At 42.6% G+C, this 21,576-nt stretch overlaps 1 protein-coding gene across 39 annotated transcripts; it reads left to right on the top strand.

Moving 5' to 3' along the window:
• Nucleotides 1-252: 252 nt before the first annotated feature.
• Nucleotides 253-21,412, top strand: PCBP2 (poly(rC) binding protein 2). 39 transcript variants are annotated; one of them, XM_036915272.2, is made up of 15 exons: nt 253-390; nt 2,679-2,821; nt 3,392-3,415; nt 3,506-3,538; nt 3,925-4,041; nt 5,573-5,704; nt 6,623-6,751; nt 7,775-7,849; nt 9,721-9,813; nt 10,906-10,947; nt 12,173-12,245; nt 12,747-12,785; nt 13,719-13,774; nt 14,682-14,851; nt 21,017-21,412. In XM_036915272.2, the coding sequence occupies exons 2-15, from the start codon at nt 2,753-2,755 to the stop codon at nt 21,051-21,053; spliced, it is 1,089 nt and encodes a 362-aa protein (XP_036771167.1). In that variant the 5' UTR covers nt 253-390; nt 2,679-2,752; the 3' UTR covers nt 21,054-21,412. The 39 variants fall into 39 exon arrangements, with proteins under 39 accessions (XP_036771167.1, XP_036771168.1, XP_057342672.1 ...); XM_036915273.2 differs by having other exon boundaries at nt 13,722-13,774; XM_057486689.1 differs by having other exon boundaries at nt 6,623-6,750; nt 7,762-7,849.
• Nucleotides 21,413-21,576: the final 164 nt, after the last annotated feature.

Raw genomic sequence — 21,576 nt, forward strand, 5'->3', positions numbered from 1 at the left:
GCGCGGGGAAGGTTTGGAAGACGCAGTCGCCTCGCCGGCCCTGGGGCGGTTAGCGCTTCCGGGGTCGGAGGGTACGCGGGGTTGAAAGCGGGCCGCTCCGCCCCGTCCCCCTCCCAGACCAGCAGAGGCAGCAGCCGGAGCAGCCGCAGCCTGCGCCCTCTCCCGCCCGCCCGCCCTCCGCCCGCCCGCCCGCCCTCCGCCGCCCTCCACCCGCCCCGGGGTCTCTTTCCCCCTTCCTCCTCCTCCTCCTCCTCCTCCACCCCCCCTTCCTCCGCCCGCCCGCGGGGCCCCCTCGCCTTCCCGCCCGCCCCTATTGTTCCGCCCCCGGCCTCCCGCCCTTCCCCTTCCCGCCCGCTCCCCTTTTCCCCCTCAGTCGCCTCGCGCCTGCAGGTAAGCCTCAGAATTCACCCTCCGCCCTTTCCTGTAACCCTATTTCCACTCTTGCCATCTTTCTTAGCGGGCTCCGGTCCTCGTCACGAGCCCCGGCCTCGCGTAGTCCCGCGTGGGCGCCTACCCTCGCTGTTTGCCTGGCCGGCCATTCACGCGAGGCCCTGGTTCCTGCGCGGCCTACTAGGCCTCGCGCAAGGCCTCCCCCCTCCCCCCTGCCTTTACCCGGTGGCGGCTGCGCAGGAGTCAAGGAGGGCGCGCGCGCGGTAGGGGGGGGCGGCGGTGGATTTGTTGGTTGAGGGGGGTGGGGGAGGCGATGGCCGGCTTGCTGGCCGGGCGGGTGAGCCCAGCTCCCCGCGGGGGTCAGGCGCTGGCGCAGCTACACGAGGAGGCGCTATTAGTCCGGCCCCTCCCACTGGATCGCAGCGCCCCCCCCAGACCAAACCGTTTAATTTTTTTTTTTCTAGTCGAGGGATTGGGTGGGGGGGCGGGCGCATTTTGTAAGTGGAAAATGCTTGGATGACCGCGGGGAGGGGGACTGCGGAGTTAAAGGGTAGCCGGGCTTCCCAGTTACCGAGTTATTCAGGACGTTCTCTCGGGGTAACGAATTTTGAAATTAGAAAATGCCTGCCGATGTAGACCCAGGCCGAGCTATTAATAGAAGGGGTAATGGACTGCAGGATTAACAGTTGAATTCCTGGGGAATTGGGCACACAATGATGCAGTCAGGACAGAAAAAGGAATTTCTTGGACGATTGGGAGTTAGAAATGCACCTTTGTGTCTTACCTCAAGAAATGGCTTCAAATAGGTTTTCAATTTTCTTGTTCCGAACTTGAATTATCGTGGCATTTGTAAAGTGCTTCCTATTACATTAGAGAAGGGATAAGGAGAAACTCCCACGTTTTTACCGTATCTTGTTTTTTAAAAAAACAAAGTCATTCTTACAGATCTAACCTTCCCCCTTCCCCCAGCATGTTGTTTTTCAGTGAGTGAAAAGTGCTGAATTCTGGGATTTTGCCAGCAATTACTTTTATTCTGAAAATGAGGAAAGGGGGTGCTTTAAGGGGGATGCAAAACCCGTCTTTTAAATAATCGCTCTCCAGAGGTGGCCACGGGGCAGCTTGCCATATACAGAATGGTTTGGCAGCCACTAACACTTCCTAAATATTTTGGGTACAGGCTTTGTGTCAGCATAGTTAAATTGTGGCTGTTTCGTGCCGGGGGAAATTAGCTGTTGGAGAAGGATCATTGACAATGAGATCTGAAGGGGGGATGGATACTAAAAATGGCATTGGAGAAATTTAACAGCTTTGGAGAGATATTTTCTGAAGTTAACAGATCCTAAGGAGGTATTGTAGGAGAAGGTAAAACAAGTTTTCTTTCTGTACATGATCAGTTACTCTCAAGCAGAAATGTTAGCAGCATTGTTTCAGAGGATAGGTGGGGGAAAGGGCCTCCTTGGTAGGAAAAGCTCATTACTGCTGTTGCATAAAAAAAACAACTGCAATAAATTTTTAGCAATAAAATTTAAGATTTAATAGACATTAGTAACGATTGAGTGATAACAAAAGTTAATACAGTGAAGTAAGGAAAATTTTCAAATCTGAGTGATTAAAGTTGGATTGGGAGCAGGAATAGGAGAAAGGACTCAGGCTGCACTTTATGTCTGGAGTTAACTTTTCAGAGTGGAATGTGGAATCCCATTCTGCATGGAAGGCATTTGAGATAATACCTTTTTCATTGAGTTTGTTGAATTAAATATTTAAAAAATTATTTTCTACCAACATACCACATTTGAGATACATCTCAATTTCTTTACCTAGAAATTGTTACCAGTAAGAAATTTAAACGTGTCCTCTCTAGCTTTTAGGGTACTACCTAATGGAAGCAAACAGTCATTTACCTTCACTGTAGTTAGTTTAAGGTTTGCCCTCATGATTTCCAGGTGTTCCTGTATCCTGTTGAAGCTCATTCTGCTGAAGGACAACTGATGTACATTCAGCAGTTCCTCTTAGAACCATTGTCAGTTGAAGGGATCTTCCTCATTCTGAGAGTCAGTGGAAGCCCTACCATTAATGAGAGCTGACTGAAATGTTCCCTTCCTTGCTCTAACAGAACCTGAGCTGTTAATGGTTGTCCTTAAAAACAGTTGTGCTGCATATATGCAAGCCGGTCAACTAATGGGCTGTCTTTTAAGGAAAAGAGTCAGAGGACATAGGCAATGGTTAGGAGAGCTTTGGGAAATATTTCTCCTGTTGTTTCCCTGATTTTGGTTACGTTTGCATTTCAGTTTTTGGCTTTCACCTCCACCAGTGACCAAAGACTTGACCACTTAAAGTCCAGCTCTCCAGAATACTGCTCGACATGGACACCGGTGTGATCGAAGGTGGATTAAATGTCACTCTCACCATCCGGCTACTTATGCATGGAAAGGTATGCACCAGCTTGGGAAATTGGGTCATAGTAACTGCTAGGGGAGGAGCCAGGAAGAGAGGGCATGTGTCTTTGGAGCTTATCAGATGAGCACTGTGGGGCATCTGGCTTTAGCATTCTCCTCTAGTGGAGTAGATGAGAGTGTAGTGGGAAGATGGACAGACTTTACTAGGAAGCTCCACTGAGGAGGAAAAGCTTAACTACTAGAGTCTAGAGCTCTTCTGTATCAGACCTGGATAAGGTTTTTTGCATGGAGGTTGTTGGTGATAATTTGTGGTAGATTTCCCCTGCTCAAACAGTTTTGGGAAACTTTTAAGAGGGGGTGTTATATTTGATATTAAAATATGTATGTTGAACAAAAAGATAACATTTAATCACTCCTGCATCATTCCTTAAATTCTTCGATACCTTCACTTACATATTTGAGTAAAGAAAAGAATAAGCCCACTCACTCCCCTTCCCAATAAGTCCTCTTCATTTTTCCATTGCTTTGGACAGTTAATTCCTTTTCATAGTAATGAACACTTCAAGTTTTCTCTTAATATTTGACAGCAGTTTTCTTCATTGCAGGAAGTTGGCAGTATCATTGGAAAGGTACGGCAGTTTTGCTTTAACTGTAATTACTATTTAGTTAGTCTGTGTTGAAATAGTAGTTAATCTCACTCATGACTTTTCCTCTTACAGAAAGGAGAATCAGTTAAGAAGATGCGCGAGGAGGTGAGTTATGAGGAGGTTTGGAGACTGTTGTTACCTTGGGAAGTTAAAAACTTTTAAAACAAAAAATTTTGTTAAATGAGCAGTTAGCAGGGGGAGGTCTTAGGAGCACCTGGTGTTTTTCTGCTTGGTTATTTGTAATAGCAAATAGTATGCTAGGAAATGTAGGTACTAGCAACTCTCAATTCATTCAGGTCTTACAGCAGCTTCTAAAGTCTATATTTGGGGATGAACATGGAGCAGTATTTGAAATGGTGCTGACATTGCCTTGTGTCAGGATCACGTGTGTAGGCAGGTCCTTATCCCTGTTTACTCAGGAGGGACTATATGTTCTGTATGTTTGGATCTTTTTGTCTATTTAACTTCTTTTGACTGTGTTTATTGTCCAGAGTGGTGCACGTATCAACATCTCAGAAGGGAATTGTCCTGAGAGAATTATCACTTTGGCTGGACCTACTAATGCCATCTTCAAAGCCTTTGCTATGATCATCGACAAACTGGAAGAGGTTTGTTGCTTCCCCTCCCTCATTCTTCATTTCTAAGTGCTTCTAGGTAGTTTAGTGATTTTCCTAAGGGCTTTTTAAATTCAAGGACAGACTGGAACATAAAAATCTGTAAATGGTACTTTGCTACTCTTCAACATCCCCCAAATTTTTAGTTAAATGATCGTTTCACTTGAATCATTTAAGTGGTTAACTTTTAGGGACTCAATGTAAAAAAAAAAAACGTATGAAAAAGAAGTGTCTTTAATTTTTATTTATTGACCGACAGTTTTGAAAGGAGGGCACCACATGTTGGTAAACTTTTTGTCCCTTGATTATAGTTAAGTGAACTAAAATTAATGTGCCTTTGTTAGGGGCTTTGCTGAATACTAATAAACTCCATATATACAGATATCTTCCATTCTTGGATTCTGTTAACAGTTGTTTTTTTTTAATCAGTCTGATACCTTTGTGTCAGCTATATTTGGAGGGAGGAAATATGCTTTATAGATTATCAGAAGCAAACTGTCAATCCCTTAGGTTTTGTGGCAGTTCATTGCTGTTTACCTTCGTCCCTCAACCATTAGACACTGAACAACCATTGCCCTGGGTCTTGTGTTCAGCCTCCTTCCCCTTCTGCAGTAACACTGCTAATTGTGCAGCTGGCATCCAGGCTGAGGAGAACTTCTGGCTGCTGCTTGGTTGGTGGTTGGATACTTAATGGTGCCTGAAATTTTGTCTTTGATCAGAAATACTATCTTTTGACCTGCAAGAGCCTGCTAATCCAGAGTTTGTGGCTTAAAACATAAAAAAAAAAAACCAACTATTCATACTTCAACATCTTTGACTTTAGGGGCTTAAACAGTTCCTAGGTCTTGCTCTACTACATAGAGATTAGTCTGAGAAGTGATGTTTAAACCACTTCTTAAGAATGCTAAATTTTAGGATAAAACCATGACTTTGGATATAGCACATTATGGGGAAGATGGGCTTGGGAGTCTTGTAATTTCAAATCTATAGCTTTTTAGATATGGGGGCAAGTACTAAACCTCAATTTCATTCTCTACACAATGGTTATACTGCCAATAAATTAAAACAGTGATATATAGAAGTATTCGACTTAATCTTGTTTTCTAAGAGGAATTAGTTATTTGAATTTGGGATTGCATTGTTTCATCCTTCTCTTAATAGATGTTTTTTTTTTTTTTTAAGTATATGAAAGAAATTGTTTATTGACTTCATAATAGATGTTTTAATTTTGACTTGAATGTTGTTTTCCTTTATGCAGTCAGCTCTTAATTTCCAAAACAAGTAAGCGTTTCTCACTACCAAGAACACTTTCCCAAAGTGAAGGAAAATAATTCCAGGGAGTTTATAGGTGTTATCATTTCAGAAATAGTTGGTTTGGTGGGGGGTAATATTTGACCCCTTTGTTGATGGTGAGTCATAATATAATATGCCCCTTGTAAGGGTAAGTGGTTCTTTTATGGCATTTATGGGTCCCCAGGGACTTGCTTAAACTTGTATATTCTGGTGTTCTAATTTCTTTTTGTAGGATATCAGCAGCTCCATGACCAATAGCACAGCTGCCAGTAGACCCCCAGTCACCCTGAGGCTGGTGGTCCCTGCTAGTCAATGTGGCTCTCTCATTGGGAAAGGTGGTTGCAAGATCAAGGAAATACGAGAGGTTGGTAACTTTTGAGTTCCTTGAAAAGTTGATTGTTCTAAACGTGGCTTACTCTAACCCTTAGTGCTGCCAGGAAAAGGTAGCATTTGTTGAAGGCTTTTGTTACTAAAGTAATGGCCCTAAAAGATTACAGTTTATATTGGGAAGAAAAATGTACAGTTCATATATTTTTTTTAATCACATATTTGAGCGAATTAGACCATTAAGAGGTTAACCAGAATTTCTATCTATTCATAGGACCTGTTTACATTTTTTATTTGGCAACTGTTCCATGATGCTACATTATTGATTTTCATGTCTAATGAGATTACTGTTTAATAATATAGCAAATATTTTTTTTCTTGGCCAGATTTCTAAGCAGCAAGGTGGAAAATAGAAAGGCATATTGGGATATAGTTGTATTCTAAATTGTGGAGGTTCCATTGAATTATGGAGGTTATTAATTGTATCTGGAAGTTAACTGCATTGGGTGTTGAAATGAAGTTTGAATAGCTCCTAAAGGAAAACTGGTTGGAATTTTTTGGGGAGCATATTGCACATGCCACAAGAGAAGGAAGGGATTTGGGTTTTGTTCATCAGTTTTTCCAAGCACCTGGAATGGTGCCTGGCACATACAATGGGCTTAATATGAATATTGGTTTAGTAAGAGAATGAAAGGTCAGTGATATTTGTGGGGATTTTGTTTGATCTCTCACAAAGCTATTGTCAGCAGAGAGGAGACTGTGTAGAAGGACCTTTTTCTTGAGAGGTTAAATTTAGGCTGTTACTCAAGCTTATTCTTGACTTTCAGAGGCTAATTTATTTATAACTGTGATTAAACAGTCCTTTTGGGAATAAGGGAAAAGTGAGAAGGGAGGATAAAGAGGTAAGAGCGTGAGCTGTTTTTCTCTGATATTTTAATTTCTTTTTACCCCAAAGAGTACAGGGGCTCAGGTCCAGGTGGCAGGGGATATGCTCCCCAACTCAACTGAGCGGGCCATCACTATTGCTGGCATTCCACAGTCCATCATTGAGTGTGTGAAACAGATCTGCGTGGTCATGTTGGAGGTAAGCCCTCAGGCTCATGCTGAGAACGGGGGAAGGGTGATTCTAGGGAGACAGACTGAGTTATATTTAGTAAGACTAGAATTAGGTGAAGCTATTAGAAGCTTTCAAAGGGGGTGGGGAAGAGGTTCCCTGAGTTCATATTTTCCTTCCTTCAGCTTTGACTTTTCTTAATAGCCTGAGCAAAAATAGAAACTGCTAGGCAACAGTGATCTTTTGGTTTACAGCAATTCTAGCAGGGTTGGTAGGGGAGATTGAGATGCACTGCTTGAACTGAGTAGATGAAAGATGGATGGGTCTGGGTTCCTGAGAAGCTAAGTTGCCTTTTGGATTACAGTGTTTTGGCTACATGAAACTTCTGACACATACTTTGAATTAATTTCTGCTTTTTGAGGCAGAATTACATTCAAAATGGCAGTTACATAGGGAAAAAAATGTATAATGGTGTTTCTCAATGATTTATGAGGTTCTAGTATATGCTATTCAATTAAAATAGAATAGCAAATTTAAAGGAAAGTAAACCTTTTTCAAATTGTCATGTGGAGTTGGTCTCATACTGGGGAGAAAGGAGTTTTCAAGTAGAACTTAGAGAAATTGTTGATTGAACCTTCAAACTATACAGTGTATTACTCTAGATGTCACATTTGGATGCTTTATTATTTCCTGTTAAGGACAGCACTTAAGATCCTAAAACTACTAACTACATATGTACACAAAGAGGTCTTTCATGTTCGTTAGATTTATTTGAAAACATGGAAATAATGCCTAAATTATTAAAGGGGAATCTGTTTTAATGAGACTTAGTGTGAGCTGTGTGTAGTCTGTGGACCAATTTAACTGCTTTTGCTTTAAAAGCAAGTAACTGCAGATTATTTGAGATTAAATCTAGCCAGAGACAGCTTGGTGGGTGAGAGGATGGAAATAATACAGTTTTTAATTCTGACCTGTGTGAGCTTAAGCCACACAGCTGAAGCAGCTTTGAAACCTTATCTCTCTTTGTTTTTTTCCCCTCTGACTCTCTCCCAGTCCCCCCCGAAGGGCGTGACCATCCCATACCGGCCCAAGCCGTCCAGTTCTCCGGTCATCTTTGCAGGTGGTCAGGTAAGAAAATTCTTATTGGTGGGCTAGAATGAACAAGGATTAAATTTGAAATGTCAACTTTGCCAGCAGCACACCAGGCCACTCTGCATGCTTGCTGAAACCTGTACTCTAGCCATAGTTTGACCTGCTTTCAGTTTTATTTTTTGTACTGGAGAAAGCTATGAATGCCAAGCCCTTATTTAATTTTTAGCAGACAGTGGGAGTTTTGTAGGCACTCAGAAGAGGTAATTGACTTGGGAATTTAAGGTGGGTTGGGTTAGAAGAAAGGGTTAAATTGCCTTGGTTGTCACTACTTCTCTCCCCACATCCTCCCCATCCATGTTTTTATGTGTGGGGTGTTCTTTAGAGGTCTGAGTAAAAGTAGCAGAGTTGGACCTCTGAAGAAGGCTGTGGATGGTGGTCTGTGGATGGTGGTCTCAAAATTGGGGAGGGAATCCAAAACTTGAGTGTCCTACAAACTTCCCCTTCCCCCCACCTCACCTCTCCTACTCCTACCCCTTCACTCCCAAACTCCAGTGTGTTGTCTCCCAGGCTTTTAATCTCATAAACACTGGTTGGACCCCACATGGCATAACTGAAATCAGCTGGGGTAAGGGTTCAGTGTACAAGCATAGAACGTGAAGAGCATGTTGGGCTGTGGTGCTATGGCCTTTGGTGTTTAGAGAAAACACCAAAGTACCCCTTTGGCCTCTTTTCACTCTTCCTCCCACCTAAACTCTTGATCCTTGGCACGTGATTTATTCTGAAATTAGGTTTCTATGAGGAGCACTGATCAGCATCATGGTAGTTTTATGCTCTGTTGGTTAGTATTTAAAGAGTAGGTAGGTCAGTGTTTTAAATATTGGGGTTTAAGTTGAAATAGTGACCTTCATTTTGGTAGCTGCCTAAGCAAGTACATAGCTCAAAATGCCTTTTCCCATGTGGGGTTGGCCTGTTACCAAGCACAATCAACTAGTTGTATTTGATTTGGGGAAGCATAAACTTGAAGTCCATCTCATTCACATACTACTGAGTTGGCTTAAAATTGAACAAATTTTGGGGGACTTAGTTTGTCGTGTAGTTCTGGGAGCTTTCACAGGAAGTTAATAATGTCACACTGTTAACCTTGAGACAGTTAAGTACTTTGCTTTTAGCGATAGCTGAGTACAAACTGGTTTGGTCAAAGGGCTCCTAAGTCTGGATAGTCAGGCAGAATGAAACAAAGAAAGGTCCAGAGTCAGCATAGCAAGGAGGTTTAGCTTTAGGTGTTACTTCCTTTCTCCCAAGGAACTCCAGTTTCCTGTTCTTTGGGATTCCTATGCTCTGATTTGGGATTATAAAAAGTCCCATGCTGTGCAGCAGCAATCCTCTACAGTTCTTCATTTCCCTTTCCCTTCTTCCCCTTCCCACCTCCCCCTTACCTTTTTGCATTCCTCTCCTCCCTCCCCTTTGTTCAGTTGACCATCCTCTAAAAGCTTGCAGCTTCTTCCATGAGTGGCCCTGTTGTGGATTATTCCTACGGGCCTTTTTAAATGGATCGGTTCATGCAGTGTCCACAGATGGACCCGTGTCTTTTGTTTGTTCCTTTGTGACAAAGTGGGCTCTCTAGGGGTTCAACCTAATCCACACTGACCAGGAGCTGGCATCAGCTCTGCTGCCCCATCCCTTCATTCTTACTGAAAATAGCCCAGATGTGCAGTGTGAAATCTGCCACTAGGTAACCTTTTTCTTTTTTTTAAATTCACTGATTGCAGCTCGTTTCAAATTGTGTTGTGAGCTCCTTTTTAAAGGAAAAGAAAAAAATTAAAACAACTTTTTTGTGTGAATTTCATGCTGGTGACAAGGTGCCGGATTGACAGCCCTGGAGACTGAAATCCTCTATTTATCCACAGGACAGGTACAGCACAGGCAGCGACAGTGCGAGCTTTCCCCACACCACCCCGTCCATGTGCCTCAACCCTGACCTGGAGGGACCACCTCTAGAGGTGAGAGGGGATGTTCAGTCTCCAAGGCTCACTCAATCCTTCCGCCTCAGCCGAGACTGCCAACACGCGGGGGGCCAGTGGCGCTGGTGATTTTTGTGCTGTGGACACCACCTGTCCACGGGGACCTGGACTGACCCCCCCACCTCATTTCACACAGGCCGCGTAGCCCACCAGATGGTAACACCAACTCTTTTTTTTCTTTTTTTTTCCCTTTTTTTTCCCCCTTTTTTTTCCTTTTTGGTTCAATCCCTCTTCCCCATCTCCCAGTCCTCCTACCCCATTTTCACCTTCCCACCCCCACCTGGGTGCACTTTTGGGGATACTGGCCACTGTGATGTGAGAAGCTTCACATCCTGTTAACCAGCCACTCCTTCCATCCTCTCCCTTCCTGTTCCTCCTTGTGTTCCACCCCCCCATTGCCCTGAAGATCCAGCTCCCTTTTTGGGAGGTTACGGTGTGGGGGGAGGAGGGCGTAGTGGGAGCTGCAAGTGCATTTTATGGAGGGGAGGTGGGAGAAGACAGGACTTAACAGTGATTTTTTGCATTCCTGTGGTCAGCTCCCTAGTGTTAGGGACTGAGCTAGCTTCTAGTGTACTTTAAAGTCTTTAGGTAGATGTGGATAAAAACAAGATAGGGAAAGGGAAGTGTTTTGTAACATGCCATGTAGGTTTGTGCGATAAAAATCTTTGACATCACCGTGATTGGTAGAAGGGTTGGGGTGGTTGAGGGAAGAGATCATTCCCCTCCTCGGTTACTTGTACATGGGGGAAGGGGGCTTGGTCAGTTGAGGCATTGCTTAATCCCACTTCCCTTTCCTTTTCATTAGGAAGCAGATGTGTCTTTTGCCTTTGATTGCAGGGAATATGGCTCCCTTTATAGATTTCCCGGAATAAGTCATATTTAGGGTTCAAAAGAAGACCAACTTGGGTCTGACTGTATTTGTGAGATATCATCTATACTGCCTCAATCACTGGCCTCCTATTCTCTAGTTAACTCTGGCTTCCTGACTAGTTGAAGTCTGTCTTTTTCCCCCCCCACTGGGTGGCTGTCCGTGATTGGTTTTTAATAGGAACTGTTTTCCTCCTTTTGTAGGCCTATACCATTCAAGGACAGTATGCCATTCCACAGCCAGATGTAAGTTCTGTTTTCACTTCTTGTTTTGAAAAGCTCCCTCTCCCATCCAAAATTGTCTCACTCCTTTCTTCCATGTAGGCAGAAGTGAGTTGGTTCTTACACATTTATAATTCAAAGTTGTTTTCCTCATAAGGTGAACCCCGTATTTCAGCCCTTAAATAATCTTTCATCAGGCATAGCAGCACCCTGTTTGCCTTTTGACATTTAATCCCTGGAAATTATAGTCTGGCAGATTATTAGATTGTACTTTTCCCATGTTCCAGATCTGAAAGAGAAATGTTCCTTGATACACTATCATTGGTTATCCCAGGGCATAGTTTAAAGTGACAGTGGACTGTGCATCTGCATGAAGTCCTTCCCATGTGGGGAATGGGAGGTTGGGTTTGCCCTTGGCTGCTCCTCAATCTGAGGTGACAATATAAAAAGGATCTGGATGGGTGGGCAAGTGGAGGGGATAGGAAGCTGAATATTCGGGGATTCAACTCAAAACTTGCCACTAAAATCTCTCTATTTAAAAGTGCTGATATTTAGATTTCGTCTAAGGGCATTTCTGCAATTTCCTCTGTCCTTAACTAACCCTTTCAGGTGCTGAGATTAGACATGGGAAGTTGCATTTGGCTCTTGGTTAGTGGAAGGCCCTGACAGAAAGTAGACTTGAAGGAGGAATCGTTTTACACACAGGACAGTTTATATAGATGAAGAGAAATAGCTGTAGACATCAGTTCTGGGGGATGGGGGTAGGGGGGATGCTGGTTAACCCAATTTGGTTTCTTAATCTCTCTCCTCCTCGCAGTCTTCCTGCCCGCTCATCTCCTTCCCTCCTCCCAATACTGACAGAACCCTGCATGGTGTGTGTTCCCTAGCACCACTGCACAGTTTGTTTACCTAGCCTGTCTCTGCTTGTCCCTGGGGCAACTGTTGCAATGGCTGCGAACACCTTCATTAAATAGCCCACAGGGATGGGTGTCAGGCTGTGCTGCTGCTTTTCTTGTCACATCCAAAATGCATTCATTCTTTTGTACTGGTATGATTCCCTTTCTCTTTATAACCCTTACCTTTATGTTCTGCCCATCCCCAGGATTGTAATACAAGCCCCGTCCTTCCCTCTGTTGTAGTGTAAGAACTAGAGTCAACTTTGGGAATCAGGAGCTCTGTGTTTTCTGATCTGAATGCGTCTGAGCCCTGGCTCCGTCTCTAATGCTGGCCTCCCGTTTCCTCCCTGCAGTTGACCAAGCTTCACCAGCTGGCAATGCAACAGTCGCATTTCCCCATGACGCACGGCAACACCGGATTCAGTGGTACGGAAACCTCAGTATTCATTTCTGTAAGGTGTAGTGCAAGGCGGAGACCAGCCCCAAGGTCTCAGGTTGACTCTTTAAAACAAACTTCGTTACCCAGCATCCTGCTGGTTTAAACTTGCCTGTCTTCCATGGCTAAACCAAAGGAGGTAATGTGTTTGTTAACTTGGTTTTCATTTGGGGTGAGTTATTCTAAAAGAAAAGTCCCTGGAAGGTTTGGGGTGAGGTCTGGGGATGCTTGTCAGGCAAAGGGTAGGCTGATAACGTTTTCTCACCCATCCTCACTGCTGCCCCTTTGATCTGATTGGCACCCCCTTTCTCTCCACCAGCTATTCACAGACCTGGGTAGAGACAATCCATTTGTGCCAAATTGTGTAGTTTTTTGTTTTCGTTTTATTTTGTTTTTGGGCTTTTTTTTTTTTTTTTTTCTGTATAAGGAATAACTTGTCCGATAGGGTTAGGATGAGACCACCAAACTCATTTTCACTTGTATCTTAACAGGCATTGAATCCAGCTCTCCAGAGGTGAAAGGCTATTGGGGTAATGATTAAAAAAAAATCTGTAGTATTCTACTGTTATATTAATAAACTGGTGGGAGTCTTGTTTCACTGCCCATGACATACTTAGCAACATGCACATGGCAGAAAGGAGCTGTGAGAGAGCAAAGGGGTGCACCTGGTGCCCCTGAGGGTCCCTTGATGGATCTAGCCAACCCCTTTCTAAAAATGTTAAGTTTAGCAGCCATAGCTGAGAGAGCAGGACTAGCCTTGAGAATTAGCTAGCTGGCTTGGTCCAGTTCAGGTGCCCCATAGTAAGTGGGTATGGGTGTTTGCTGACCAGATTTTTTTTTTTCTTTTTCTTTGGAAAACAAAAATAAAAATGAGAACAAATTACTGAGCATTGAGCAAAAGACAGGGAATAAATCTGGAGAAAAGAACTTCCCTCACCTGACTGCCATTTCATTCTCTATGATCTTCAAGTAGGTTAGGGTAAGGTGTGGGGGGGTATTAATCCGAAACAGGTATATTTAAAGCAACTGTATGTGTGCCAAAAGTCCATGGTACCCAATAACAGGCATGATTCTGCCATGGGTGCTAGTGAGCATCAGGTGAGAGAAAATGGGAACACAACAGCAGGAAATCCTAAGCAGTGCATGATGAAGGACATGATTAGATTTTGGTCCTGTTGGAGGGTACCGCACTCCTTGCCCCTTGCTTTGATCCCCTTACACCCTAATAGGCTGGGCTTTGCAGGAAATGGCATGAAAACAGCTCTTCTGAGTGTACAGAGGAACCTTTCCAGCATTATTTCTACACCCCTCTACCCCTCTTTCCTCCTTGGAGGCTTCCAAGTTAGTGATGAATCCCAACAGCCAGTGCTGGGTTTCCAGTTTGTTTTCTTCTGTTAGGTTAATGTGCAAATCAGTGGGGGTATGCTGTGCATTGACCTTTCTTGATCTTTTCTGTCTTTCAGCAGGTTTGGATGCATCTGCTCAGACTACTTCTCATGAACTCACCATTCCAAATGATGTAAGTACAGTCAGTTGAGTTGCATATGAGATGAAAATAAAAGGATTGTTTGAAAGAAGTGGAGTCTGTTCAGCCGTGTCATGCCACTCTTAGGCCAAGAAGAGAAAACAATGGGGGTTAGATGCCAAATTAAGAATTTAAAAATATACAGAGTCCTAAATAAAAACTGATGAAGAAAATTGGTAAAACTGTTGTGATACGGAAAGAACATTTTTGTCTCAAATAGAAATTTCCATCTGCTTTTGTTTCTTGTAGAATCTGAAACCTTATCTTTAAAAGCAAAGGTCCTTGGACATTACATCTTGTGCTGTTCAACATGGTAGCCACTAACCACATAAGCTATTTGAATTGAGAATAACACAGTTTCTCTCTCACTAGCCATGCTTCATGTGTGTGTGTGCAGTAATCACATTAATAGTGTTTACAGTATTGGACAGTACAAATTAGACCAATTTTTTGCTTTTTTCCGAAATGTAAAAGCTGTAGATTTCAGCCAGAATTGAAAGTAAAGTGGTAATCATGGCAGGATGAGTTTAATCATCATTGCCAAAAACTGAAGATAACCTTAACCTTCATCCCTAGCCATGATAAACTGGTTTATCAGCATTTGGCTCTGCTTTATTTTGTCTTTGGAGTTAGTACTCTGAGGAAATGAACTAATGCTTTTAGGGGAGTCAGCTCAGAGTTGGCTCTGGTAATGGGGTGCTCAGATGGAAGAATAGGGCAAGAGTTGAAATGTAATCTGTAACTCGAGTTTTTTAATCAGGAGTATATGATTGGACTGTGTAGGAGGTGGACAGTTTCCATTACCATGCCTGTCAGCTCAGGCTGTAGGAGGAGTGGGGCGGGATGGAATTGGATCTAGCCATGCAGCTCTTAATGGTGTGCCTTGTTTTTCTCTCTCAAGTTGATTGGCTGCATAATTGGGCGTCAAGGCGCCAAAATCAATGAGATCCGTCAGATGTCTGGGGCGCAGATCAAAATCGCAAACCCAGTGGAAGGATCAACTGATAGGCAGGTTACCATCACTGGATCTGCTGCCAGCATTAGCTTGGCTCAGTATCTAATCAATGTCAGGTAAGTGTTCCCTCCCTACTTTTTTTAAGATACCAACACAAGTAATGCATGTGTTTGGGGAAAGCCACATGTATTACTAAAGGTGGGATTATTGGGGAAATGGGAGTGGGGATGGGTGCAGATGGCAAGGGAGACAAGTAGGGTAAGTCTAGCTCTACTGTCATCCATCATTAGTGTAGCAGAAGGAGTAACCAGATTGCAATAAACTTACATGGGCTGGGGGAGGGGGACTAGAACGCTTGCATTTGTATTTGAAGGTTGGAGGAGTGCTTAGTAGGGCAGTGCTCTGGCTGGAGCACCCATACTGACTTAGAACCACTGTGGGTCTCTTGGTATACATGTCGTATAGACCAGAATTTCTTTCACTAATTGAGTCTAGGCTCCAAATCACATTTAATTAAAATAAGAATTAAAAGATAATGTGAGGCAGCCATTACCATATATTCTGAAAACTTTATTTTTCTCAAGTTGCAAATGTGTTCCATTTTTCAGAGCTTGCGGGAAAAGGGAGGCATAGGTTTGGAAATATTTCAGAGATGCCTAGTGAGTTTTCTTCCCCCGCCCCCCACCCCACTACCATCTCATCTCTTAACGCCTTCTGGAGGTTTTATTTTTCTTAATCCAAACCTAACTAATGTTAACTTAAACCCAAGATTGTAGCAGGACTATTTCACAGTCCAATGGGCATCCTACAAGGCATTTGTATTTCTTGCTTTCTCACAACATGTGCTTAAGTCACATTCTTAATCACTTCCAACATCTTAAACCAGTGTTGACAGCCCATTTCCCAAAGGGCTTAGCTGTACCTTTAATGTGGACTTTGTCATCCTTTATTTGGACTTTGTCTAGTTGTCGTTTACCTGTATCACAACTATGTTGGAAGTTTTAAGAGTTCCTGAATCTAGTGCAAGGGGTAGGAATTGGTTCAGTGTGACGGCTGTATTGTTATGCCTACACTGACCATGTATTATTCCATGGTCTTTTATCCCCTGGTGTTAAGTTATGTGTCATTTCCCCAGGAGTGGTTCTGATTCTTTTTTCCTTACGTGTCTTGAGGTATTTACCAGTCATTATGTAGAACAGACTTTGTGTTTTCTAGATCTCCGTTCTTTAGCTACCAACTACATCAAGTTCTTAGTGTTAGGAGTGTAATGGTAGTAAGCTTTCTCACAAGAGGCCCTTTGCAAAGTTTGTCTTCTTGTTTCTAGGGTATGGAAGGTGGGGGTAGTGTTAAGTGGCAAGAATCATGTTCATGTAAGCTGGAAATTGTTTTCTTCTGCTTGGGTAACTTGCCCTGATTATTGTTAGATAGTGTTTAAAGGTAACACACTTAACCTGACCCCTGTACTAGGTCAGTGGCTACATTGTAAAGAAGCAGAACTTCTCTACCTTGGTTTCTTGATATAGTCACTCTTTTTGGGATCATCCTTATTGAATGGCTGGCTCTACAGGATGATCCTGTTTAAAGAAACTGTCTAAGCTATGGATTTGAATAAAAACTTTTTAAAGCTTCATTTAATACCAAAGCAAGGACTGCATTCACAAAGCTACTTACTCTTCACTTTCTCATCTTGGCCCAGTTTGATGCAAAAAAGCAAACTGGTGTTTTGTTTCTTTTATTAATACTAGGTTCTCTGCTTTTCTGTAATGAATTCCTGAGTATTTTTGCTTTGATTCTAGCAATCTGAGTCCTTTCTTTATCCCCTCCTTTATGGAGTGCAACTGTTCTAGACTTGGGTACCCAAAATGGCATCTTAAGCAACCCTGGGCCCTGAAGAGTTAATCGTGGGTGGGTGGGTTGTACAGGAAGTCTTCAGCAGATGCCTACATCTGGCTTAGACTCACGCAGGCATTTGGGAGCTGCATGCCTGTCGTTACTGTTATTTGAGGCTTATTTTAGGAGTAAAAGTGGTATTTCTGTAAGTTCTTTAAACATGAATTTTTTAGCAGTGCCTGAGATTCTTCCCAGTCTGTAGTAAGGTCTACAGTAGAAGTATGGTCAAAACAAAGAGCTTTTTCTCTCACCTCTGTCCCCCACTAGAAATGAATCTTCCCTAGTTATCTAAACTTACGTTCTCAGCATTTTTTTTCCTTGAAAATGCAACATTCTTTGAAGTTTGAACAGTGACCTAGTATGGCCACTTGTCCCTTTCATCCTAATACATTGGTTGGTTTGCTCTGGAGATGGAAGCAAACTTCAATATTAATTACAGAAAATAAAAGCATTAAAAAAAATTCTATGGATTATCACATTCCAAAGACTCACAGGTGATGATGGGTGGGCAAAACTTTTACACCTTGTTTGGAGATATTAGTGCATTTTCTACTTGAAATCCTTCCTTTCAGACTTGTGGGTTGGATCAGTGTGTCAGTTACCTGGGAGTGTGTGCTCTGTTGGATTTCTTTTCTCAGTCTGTCAGCTTTTTCTTCACTGTAGCAGTCTTAAATAGCATTGTGGAATGGAATTTGGCAAGGTAACATTTTTAGAGGGTGGGACACAGATGAAAAGAGAGAGCTTGTCACAAATTGGTGTTAGGTCTTCCCTAATTGGCAACCAGAGGCACTTACTGATAACTGAAGCAGTTTTTGTCCTGTACTTTTTTCCCTTTTGTGGTCTTTCCCGTCCACCCACCCTTTTTTTTTTGTTCCTTTTTTCCTCTGTTACAGTTTAGAAAACGCTAAACCCTCCTCCCAGGCAGCCTCCGTCACGATCCCTGATCACCTCAGCATCAACCTCTCTCAACCCTCCACCCCTTCTTCTTCTTCTTCCTCCTCCACCACCACCCCCTCGCTCGCCACAGCGGGGACCTCCGACGCACCCTCCAGCCTCCCCAACCCTCTTCCGACCGCCCCTTGTGTCTCCAGTCTGCTTGGCATGAAACCCATCCCTCTCCTGGCTCTAAATGTTGTGTCTGCTGCTAAGGGTACCGGGGCTTCAGCTACCACCAGCACCACCTCTGCCGTGCCATGTGTAACTAACAAACTGAAAGGCGAGAAACAGAGATTCTCCCCCTACTGATTGCATATCTTGAGGCACCCACTGAAGTGTTTCCTTGGTTGGTTTTGTTTTCCTTTGTTAACACTGGTGAGAACCAAACAATTGTGAGCTTGTGACCATTTTCTTTTTACTATTTGGGGGATAACAGGGTGGGGGTGGGGGCAATGGTAACCTGTGTTTAGGTTTAGGCCATTTCAGCTGAGTGCCTGTTTCAGAGTCTGACTTGTTGAATTCTTTAGAGCCATGGTTCTTGCTCTTCTCTTTGTTACATTTTTTGTAGCTTTATTCTGCCTTGCAATATAACAATGTGTTAGGTTCTGTGTTAATGAATAAAAGCTTCTCCTTACCTCTTCCCCCTTTTTAATTATTCAATGGTTATCGGCAGGCCTTCTTGGCCAGATTTGTGTTTCTAGCTGTAATAAAGTTGCCACAGTAAGAACTTTAGTTGACTGTGTGCTGTGAAGGGGATGGGTGGGAGCTTGTGACCTGTGGCTGCTCAACACAGGGAGTCTATAAAACTGACTTGGACCTTTCTGTATCCCTTGTTAATTTTGTAGTCCTTTGTCATTCCCCACAAAGGGCGATGGGCCTGTGGCACATTAAATCCTGAGGGTCCTCCATATAATTGGAAAGCTTATTTAGTCAAGAAGAGTTTCTGAATTCTCAGATCTCTTACCTTGCCAACAGTGGTCGGTAACAAGAGGTAACAAGGGGGTCCATCCCAGGCTTGTTTTCTCTGGTGAGGGGCTACTTTGAGGATCTTCTACAGGGCATACATACAAAGAAGTTATTTCTTTACCCAGAATAGGTAGGCAGGTTGGGAAAAATCTAATAAAGTTTGCTGGCTTCTGTCTGCATTCTTCTAAACTAGGGTAACCCATCTTCCTGTGACAGTGGGTAAATCTTGAACTGCCAACCTGTGACGTCACCCAAAATTTGACAGGATTCTGTCCAGTCACCCTAAACCACCCTGATTACTCAACCAAGTCCCTTTACCCTTCTATTTCCTGTGTAGCCTTCTGTCTTCCAACCAACCCTGTCATGAGTAGAGAATTGGCTTTGTATTTGGAAGGAACTTTTAAGGTCAACTGTAATTCATAGATCATTCATTTATCAGATTTTTTAAAAAGGCCCTAGGAGAATTTAAAATTCACAGATCTCCATGAGTGACTAGTAAAGACTAACAACTTATCCTTTACTTTTATTCAAGTGTACTTAATCTCCCTAAAGCCATATTCATTTTCTCATCCCAGGACCACAGTTTGCTCTCTCAGTGAAAGAGTAGAAATGCTCTAGTTATAATGGCAGAAAGCCTCTGACAGTCTCCTGTTAAACCTACATGCATATTGCCAGGGTAATGAAAATAGCATTTTGCCACGGTATTAGTGAAGCATTATAGAGGTTTTTCTCCAGATGGTGTTTATCCACATGCCTTTTGGTTTACAGTTTTTTTTTTAAAAAAAATGCTTGTATGTATTGAAATACATTATCTCATGGTGTTGTGGTCCCTCAATCCCAGGCTGGGCCTGGGAAGGTAATGTAACATATCCCAAGTCTGTATGAAGAACTAGAGGGGCAAACTTCATTTTCTTGTACAGGTACAGTTTTTCTTGTTAGTTGCTCCTTTACGATGTGGTCAGGCTCTCCCTTAGCTCTCTGGTAGTTCGGACTTAATCTTGCTAATATCATCTCCCGCCAGGGACTTGGTTTTTATTTTATCTAGTTCTTGATTAGAAGTCCTCTTTACCTAATGAGTACTCCCTAAAGAAGGCTGCTGCGAAGGAATCCAGATGTTTTAAGGGCTGACTACCACCACCACCTACAAAGGTACTGGGTGTTAAATTTTTAAAAGCTTACAGCTCCCCCATGTGGTTTTCTAGAGTCCCTAACAAAATATTTCTGGTTGGGTTTACCTTTCTCCTCACCCTTCCATACCACCTCCCTGCATCCCTGCTTTGGCTGTGTATAAATTCTGGACAGTTCTTTTTGGTGTCAGAGTGGCACCGCCTTCTTGCATGAACTTCATTGTTTTTTTTTTAGGTCCTAGATCTAAAGTGTTTCCATCTCCCTTCTAGAACCTTCAGTTCCCACTAAACTTTCTTTCAGGACCTGAATGAAATAGCTTTTAATAGTTATTTTAAAAAGTTTTAAATAGTTGTTTTTTACCTTATACCATCCCATTTAGAGGTTGGCAATAATCTGCCCCCCTTAAGAAATAACTATTCCTCTTCATGCTGAGGTGGAAATAACATTCTAATTTAATGTTCTCCACCCTTGGTGTTAATTTTCCTCCCAGTTCAGGCTGCTTTTGGTGGTGGTGTTTTGAGAGAGAGATGCAAAAGTGCCATTCATGCTCTCTTGCTAGATACCACAGTAGGTTATGCCAGTAAACTTATTAAAGTCTTTATGAAATAAACTTATGAACTGAAACTGAATCTTATACACTTCACGTAGCCAGGTATGTTTGGATGGAGAGTTTGGCTTTTAAGACTACAGATTTGGGAGCTTCTAGAGTAAGCTTACAGAGTTGTTGAAACAAATTATTTTGACCTCCACAAGTCCTGAAAAGTTGGCCTAAAAATTTTTGACTCATACTTGTAGTACCTGTTGTCCCTTCTGTAAACATCCCTTATCATTGAAAACTAATCTCTCAATAGTAGCAGCCTTCACATTGAAAGAGAAACCCAGGACTCTATTCTAGAGTTTTTTGAGTTGTCTCAGCACTAGCCTCATGATGAGCTACTTTCAGATGAATGTTTTCTAAACTGTCAGTAGCTTGGGAGTTACTGCAGTTAAGATCAGCACAAAAACATCACTTCTGTGTATTTTAACTCTAAGAGGAGTCTTGAGAATGTGGCATATTTTCAAAAAGCATTTAACATGTACAAAGATTCCAAAAGAGCATAGTTTGGGGGATACCCAATTGGTAATCAAGGTCCTCAGTTCCCTTTGGTTCTGGGGTAATTTGCCTCAGGAAGCTTGGATTGCATGGTTGTAGGATCATGGTTGCTGGTTAATCCAAGGAATCTTAACATGTTTTCCTTGATCCTTCACATTAAAGATTATGTCCTTCACATTTCACCAGCCAGGCTGAGAGTTTCAGAGGTGAGGTGCAGCTGGGCACTCAGATAACTAACTTGGAGTACTTGTTTGTTTTTGTGTTACAGGCTCTCCTCGGAGACGGGTGGCATGGGGAGCAGCTAGAACAATGCAGATTCATCCATAATCCCTTTCTGCTGTTCACCACCACCCATGATCCATCTGTGTAGTTTCTGAACAGTCAGCGATTCCAGGTTTTAAATAGTTTGTAAATTTTCAGTTTCTACACACTCTATCATCCACTCGTGATTTTTTAATTAAAGCGTTTTAATTCCTTTCTCTGTTCAGCTGTTAATGCTGAGGTCCATATTTAGTTTTATAAGCTTCCCCCCCTCATATTTTTTTGGCTCATGAGTTTTTTTTTCCTGTTTTGTCATGGAAATGTAAGAGTGGAATATTAATACATTTCAGTTTAGTTCTGTAATGTCAGGAATTTTTCAAAAAAAATTAAAAGATGGACTGGAGCTTTTTCTTTGTGAATAGAAACTGGATGCCACAGTGATTCATGTGGGTTTTATTCCTGTTGTCTTGCTGTTATTTTTGCACCTTTTATTCCTCAAAGGACAAGGATCCTGCTTGGAGTTTTAATAGAAGCCTTTATTCCAGTTAAAATGCTTTCTAATGTTTT

Source organism: Manis pentadactyla, chromosome 10 (genome assembly GCF_030020395.1).
Source record: "Manis pentadactyla isolate mManPen7 chromosome 10, mManPen7.hap1, whole genome shotgun sequence".
Taxonomy (NCBI): Eukaryota; Metazoa; Chordata; class Mammalia; order Pholidota; family Manidae; genus Manis; species Manis pentadactyla.